Consider the following 7052-nt stretch of genomic DNA (forward strand, 5'->3'; position numbering starts at 1 on the left):
GGTACAGTGACAGCAACAGTGCACATCAATTTAGCCGGATCACCACTGACACAATTGTCAACAGTTAAAACACACATTTCAGGAACAGTCACTTCATTAACAAGCTTATGAGAAGATTTACACACTCTCGAAAAATGTCCGATTTTCCCACACGTATTACATTTGCAGTCTTTTGCGGGGCAGGATTTATCATTGGTTTTGTGATCAGCTGAACCACAACGGTAGCACGTCGGAGCTGTATCCGTCTTTTTAGCTGCTTTGTATTTTGGCTTGCGCATCTTCTTTTGTACTTGAACAGCGGCAACAGGCTTCGTTTCACCAACAGCAATGGCCTTTGTATCAGCTATTGCAGCCTCTGTACACCTAGCAATTTCCAAAGCTCGATCGAGCGTCAAATCCTCCTCCGTTAGCAGTCTTTCACGTATACGAGCATTATTTGTCTTCTCTACAAGTTGATCCCGCAACATTTCATTCTCCATAGCCCCGAACTTACATTGTTTCACGAGCTCACGCAGTGCTGCAACGTAGTGATCTGTAGACTCACTGACAGCTTGGGCTCGTTGCCTGAAACGGTATCTCTCGGCGACAACATTGACTTTAGGATGAAAGTACGTTTCCAAAGCCTTTACGGATCCCTCGTAATCATCCGTAGCGAGTGATAAGGCGCTGTAGATTCGTTGTCCCTCCATTCCCAAGCAGTGAATGAGCAGGGCCCTCTTCCTCTCTGTAGCAAAGTCATTAGCAAGTAGTTATCGAACAACTTTTTCCACGCAGCAAATGGAATTTTCGGTTCGCCCGGGCAATCCAGGAACACAGCCGGGGGTTGCAAAGAGAGCAGAGCCATAACTTAATCACCACTACTCTCGTCGCCACTTGTTGTGTGGTGTTAGTTCGCAGGCATTACACACACATGCAGGTAGGAACAGAGGATTACCGGAGATGACTCCTTTCTTTATTTTTCTTTTTTCTTCTTCAAAACCACAACCAGAACAACATACTCACTAGCGCCCTCTAGCGCTTCTGGTAAATGCATCTACAGAACAAATGTAATAGTATGTGTGGACACAACAGGTCCCAACTCTCTTATTGGGCCAAGTGCAGCATCTTTGGCTAATGCTGTCAAATCGCTCCCTGAATATCCTGCAGTCACTTTTGCAAGACAGGACAGTTCGTTTTGGCTCAGTGGACTCCCGTGCGTTCCCAAAAGATTTTTCAGCAGCGTAAATCTTGTCTAAAGGTCACATATACTCTTTTTGCAAAGTGCCTTAATATTGCTTCATCGAGCTCCTGGGGCCTGTTAGTTGCTCCCATTACAAGTACCCTGTCATCCCTTCCTGACTGCAACCCGTCAAATTCAATGAGGAACTCAGTTTTTAAACGGCGAGAGGCGTCGTGCTCCCCCTCCCTCCTTTCACAGAGCAAGCCGTCCACTTCATCAATGAAGATTACTGAGGGCTGTAACTCTCTCGCAACTGCAAAGAGTGCTCGTACGAGCTTCTCGCCTTCTCCCACATATTTGGAGGTCAAACTAGCAGCACTGATGTTGAAGAATGTTGCATTAGACTCTGCAGCAACTGCTTTGGCGAGCATGGTCTTCCCATTTCCTGGTGGGCCAAATAAAAGCAAGCCACGTGCAGGAGCTCTCAGACCAGTAAAGAGATCAGGTCTTAAGGCAGGAAGGATGACAATTTCTTGAAGTGCTTGCTTTGCCAGATCCTGCCCTGCGATGTCATCAAATGACACAGTCGCTCCACTGTATACAATTTCATTCATAATTAAGCTGGCCAGTTTACTGTCCACATTCTTTTTCATATCCCTCTTCGGGGGCTGTTTCACAGCTGCCGGTCTTCCATTCTGAGTTTTTCCCACCCGAGCGGTTTTCTTTGCATCAGTTATTCCTAATGGAGGTCTTACAGAAGTGGAGGGTCTGATGGTGGTGGAAACACCTGCGGGTTGACTTTTAGGAACTGACTTTGGCTGTGAAGGAGCATGATGTGATGTCCCTTGGGGGTCATTTCTCCTTTTAGAGGCTAGTGTCGTCTCTAAAAGGGTAAGCTTGTCTTTTGCCATGGTGAGTTTGGTGACCATTTTATCCTGAAGTCTCTCTGCTCGGTCATACTGCTCTCCAGCTTGCCCAGTGAGCTCTATTGCAATACCCCTTTCAAGCTCAGAAATCCCTTTCTTGTACCACTGCACAGCCTCCTTCTTCTCACCTGTGTCGTCCTCGTCGATCTTCAGTGCCTTGAATATATACTCAAGCGCCTGCTTGTGGATGTTTTTTATAACTTCAGCGCTGTCTTTGGGCTTACTTGCGTTTGTTTTGGTCGACATTTCTCTTGCGCGACTTCCCCCCTGTTCTCAGTCATAACACAGTAAACTAGTCATAAACGAAAACGTTTAGGCTATATATCGCATTTAAAGGTCTTTCTTTGGGACAACATCACAGAACACAGAAACATCACAGGGCTTTGGAGCGTGATGTTACAGGAGGCGGGCCACGGCCCCCGCCGCCATCACAGTAGGCCAGACAAAGGATACAGCTTCAGCTATGGTACGTGTTGTGTAGTCGGTTGCAACGTTAGAGCTCACGATCGTGAAGGCAAGAAACTGGATTAATCTTTTAATCGTTTTCCATCCTGGCGGCAACGTGAGGGATCCCATGTATCCCATATCACCAAACAAAGACGCCAGGCATGGATTGCAGACGAGCGGATATCGAGTTCCGTGCAATCCCCAGCTTTTTGTTGGTTTGCTCGCGGCATTTTCTCTCCAGTGAGTTCTAAATTAATTCATATCACTATCCGATTGTTCAGTCTGATGTCACTAGCCGTGTCTGGGCCTAAACTCTGCTGCAGGTCCATATATCAAATGATCACTGTGGCATTACTGAGAGTTAAAACACTGTCTTAAGTCTTTCATCTTTAATAAAATTATCAGCGTTCTGCTCTACCAGGTGTAACAACTGAGTTTAACATCCAGGCATCCATGAAAATGGAATTTATGACATTTAACGGAGTTAGAAGTTAGCAGCAAGTTAGCTCGCTAGCTTCTATCTAAATACAATATAGCATGTCCTGACTGCGGGGTTTTGGAAACAAATTAAAACGTACAGCTTTCTTATCACTTCCAACATAAATGAAGACAGAAAACTAAACAGCAGTGATGTTTGTAGGGTTACTGAAGTTGGGCTAGCTGGTATATAATGATGTGCTACGTGACCGCTAGCGACACAACTATGTTAGCATAATATAAACACGCTAACTTTTTTTCCACTCGATAAAAGTTAACGTGAGTGTTCTCGGTGGTCAGGAACAAATGGAATCGCATGGCAGGATGCTGTAAAGGGACCAAACTAAAAGGCTTTTAGTGGGTTTTTTCATAGATAACGAGATAAAACATGCTAATGTGTGATGCTGCAGAACCACGTCATGTCGACTGAGTAGCTTTTGATTTGGCATTATTGCAGGCAACCCAGCATATGAAATGGATGTAACAAATCCAGACTGGGCACCAACACTGCACATGGGGCACGACGACAAACCTGTGTCAGACTCGGACCGGCACGCAAGGCGTATGCAACGGAAGCGAAAAAGAGCACCCATTGCAGGTAAACACCCCCCCTCTGAAAACATACTAAATTGCTCTTATGGTACACTAATCTACGGAGCCCCGCAGGGAACATGGGAGAAAAAAAAATTAAGACGGACTTTTGCGAGATCTCGCAAAACAAACTCGGGATCTCGCAAAACTTTTAGCCTCATTCTTCGGACGCCGGCTCGAAGCCAACCGGGAGGTCGAGGCACGATGTGCCGGGAAAGCGGTGTTCCACCCGGCTGTAGTAGGTCTCGACCTCCCGTTAGCTTCGAGCTAACGGGAAGAATGCGGCTAAAACTTACAAAAGACCATCTATACACAGTTGTTATCACCAGCTTTGATTCCTATCCCCAGGGCTAGTTTAATCGCCAGGGTTCAGTTCACCAACACTATTAACAGACCAGATCTCCACATTGAAGCACGAGCAGGCTTCAGTTCAGCTGACTGAGCCAACAGGCCCTTTCAGAAGCGACTGGAGTAGAAGGCTATAACAACCCACAACAGAAAACAAAATGTCAAGTTCAAACTTACATGAAATACACTGCACTAAAATTAGGTGTTAAAACATTTATACACAGTGTTAACTGTATATGCTTTGGAGTATAACCAACATTTACCTTTACATAATATTCATAACCCAGAAATAAAGTAAACAGAGCAGAGCACAGAGGTTCGTTTTGCGTCCCTGTACCGTATGTCTGTCTTCACTGATCCACAAAGTGCCCTTTAGTTGTTTTCCTTGACTATATGGTTTAAAAACATCAAAATAGACTAAACAACTAGTCTAAAACTAAGAGACACAGGATAAAGTTGGTGTGAAGGTTTCAGTCTGTGAATGAATCTAAGCACCATCACCTTAACTTTAAATTCATCTCTGTTACCTTCTTTGTGACTGAACTCTGACCGTGAGCACCACAGCCACTGCGCACCAATCACACGCACTTTAAATCCATCACAGTAAACCAGTTAGTTTACCTCAGTTTGTTTTGCAGCACATTTCACAACATGCAAAAGCATAATGTGCCATGTACAGACTCAAAATCTGATTTAAAAACATGAGGACTGACCTGTAAGCTTTACATTTACAGTTTATCACATACCACTGAGCACTTCTTACCTGTAATTCTAAGCCCTCTTCTTCCTTTTCTGGTTTAAAACATCAAATTAGACTAAACAACTAGTCTAAAACCAAGAGACACTTAAATATTAAGTTAAACCTCTGGGGTCGCCGGACGCGCCGGCGCGTCAAAATCACATGACCAATTTAAGACGACACAGCTACAAGATGCAGCGATTCAGAGGCTGTATCCCAATTCAGGGCCTGCAGCCTTAAAGGCCATTTTAAGGCCGATTACGTCACAGCGACACGACGAAGGCCTAAAAATAAATGTTTGTTTCAGTTCTATGAAGCTTTGAGTATTTTGGATTAGTAGCACTGCTGTGTTTGTTGCATCATATTGCTGTAATTGTTTATATGCTTTATATATTCTGAGGTAAGTTGATCTATAGTGTTACATCATATTCTATAAGGATGTTATGTGTTTGTGTACTTTCTGCCCAGTTTGACCCATTTAGCAGAAGTCAGCTTGGTTCCACTTGCCTCTTACCCGTGATTTCAGTGGAAATTTCAAATTCAGGATCTGACACACACTGATTCATGTCCTACACAGTTCTTGCAAGTTCATAGAAATTTCTGTTCAATTAGAACCAAATATTTGAGTTGATGGTTGAAATTGTTGTTTTGTTGTTGTTTTAATATCGGTCTAGCTGCACGCAGCACGCAATTGAACCACATATTTTAGAAGCCAAAGGTTCAAAATAGTTGGGAGCACCTTCACTTAATTATAACAGTGGCTCTGTTAGGAAAACAGTTCTGTATACCGATACTAAATTGCGTTAAAAAGGGCGACTTGTGGTATTCTCACACTAGACACTAGATAGCTGCTACTACAGTCACACACATATACTGTTGCCTCAGTAGTCAGAGTGGCACAAAGAAAAAGTTTGTGAAATCTTTAGAGTTGGCAAAACTTCTGTTTTACTTATTTAAAATAATAGTGCAATATATACATGCAGTAATTACTCTGCAGTAATTACATCGTTTAAGAAGATGAGCATGTGTTGAATGTGTGCTCATCCATATAAATAAAGGCATACAAAGTCAGCTTACAAAAAAGTTGTGCTCAAGAAATATTGATGGGTATGAATAATGCCCAACAACAACCTTTTTACAGATGGAAGAAATTCAGGACGACTGCTCTCCTGAATAGTAGATGTCCTACAAAGACCATCGCTATGAAACCTACAAAACGTGGTACAATCTTTGCTCATATGTTCATTATAAGAAAAACCCTGAATAAGAAGGGGAAACTGCTGCTCTCTACATAAATATCCATATGCAGTGTAGAACGCTAGGTCTGAAGAAGAAACATTGAAACTTAATTTCAGCAGTCACCGCATGATATCAGGAACATCATGGAGGGGCAAGGCCATCATTTCACCAATCAAAGGTAAGCAGAGGTTCGGTGATACACTGACACAAAACAGACACAAATAACTAAAAAAAAAAAATTCTTATTTTCCAAATTCGGGTTTTGAAATGACTAAATGCAACATTAATGTATTTAAAAAATAAAATGTTATGACACAAAAACATTTGTCAGATGGGTGACTAACATTTACAGCCACAGTGTGTCCATTTACTGAGGATGTTCCCTAAGAGGACCATCATCATCAGAGGCATGGTTCCCTATGGAGCACACAAGTGTGTGATTTTAAGACTACTTGCCGAAATCTCTAGTGCAGTACTAAAGTGCTAACATGAATGTTTAACGCTCATTGATGTGTGTTTCAGATTAAGGATCAAGTTTTTGGTGAGCAGATCTCGAGATGTCGCTTTCCACATCCATCCGAGATTCAGGGAAGGAATTGTTGTAAGAAACAGTATGATTGGAGGAAACTGGGGCCAGGAGGAGAGAGAAATGAGCATGAATCCATTTATGGAGGGCCAGTACTTTGATGTAAGTAACATCAGTCACGCAGTCGTAATATCAAGTCCTTATGATGAATTTTAGAAGCAAATTTTAATGTGATTTTGGCAAATTCTAGATAACTTTGTGTGTCAGCATTCAAAAGTTTTCTCTCTGTCCCTCAGATGTCAATTCGTTGTGGGAACCAGAGGTTTAAGGTGTTTGTGAACGGGCAGCACCTGTTTGACTTTTTCCATCGCTGGCAGTCCTTCAATGAGATTGACATGCTGGAGATAGAAGGCGATGTGCAGATCTCCTACATCCACTTCTGATACCACCCATTACAGAAATAAATAATTTTGTGCATCTTTCAAAAAATGTTATTTTTTTAAATAACATATTTCAAAAAAATATCTCATCCACAGAGTTTCTTATCTCAGTTTCTTACCTGCTTTGAGATCAGATATCTCAATAAGATCAAATGTCACC

The 7052-nt window shown here is 42.5% G+C and overlaps 1 protein-coding gene and 1 pseudogene across 1 annotated transcript; one reads left to right on the forward strand and one right to left on the reverse strand.

Annotated features, from left to right (window-relative positions):
- Positions 1–1033: 1033 nt before the first annotated feature.
- On the reverse strand, positions 1034–2331 carry LOC101472618 (spastin pseudogene; annotated as a pseudogene).
- A 3724-nt stretch (positions 2332–6055) lies between these two features.
- On the forward strand, positions 6056–7046 carry LOC106676043 (galectin-4-like). The gene is made up of 3 exons (XM_076873411.1): positions 6056–6104; positions 6449–6614; positions 6749–7046. Exons 1-3 carry the CDS (start codon positions 6070–6072, stop codon positions 6893–6895), a joined length of 348 nt encoding a protein of 115 aa, XP_076729526.1. The 5' UTR covers positions 6056–6069; the 3' UTR covers positions 6896–7046.
- The last annotated feature ends 6 nt before the right edge of the window (positions 7047–7052 follow it).

The sequence above is a fragment of the Maylandia zebra genome, linkage group LG14 (genome assembly GCF_041146795.1).
Source record: "Maylandia zebra isolate NMK-2024a linkage group LG14, Mzebra_GT3a, whole genome shotgun sequence".
NCBI lineage: Eukaryota > Metazoa > Chordata > Actinopteri > Cichliformes > Cichlidae > Maylandia > Maylandia zebra.

Excerpts from the sequence above, each read along its gene's own strand:
- LOC106676043 (XM_076873411.1), top strand. The coding sequence starts at position 6,070 with ATGGAGGGGCAAGGCCATCATTTCACCAATCAAAG. Across the intron at positions 6,105-6,448 it reads CATCATTTCACCAATCAAAG|ATTAAGGATCAAGTTTTTGG; the intron begins GTAAGCAGAGGT and ends TGTGTGTTTCAG. Across the intron at positions 6,615-6,748 it reads TGGAGGGCCAGTACTTTGAT|ATGTCAATTCGTTGTGGGAA; the intron begins GTAAGTAACATC and ends TCTGTCCCTCAG.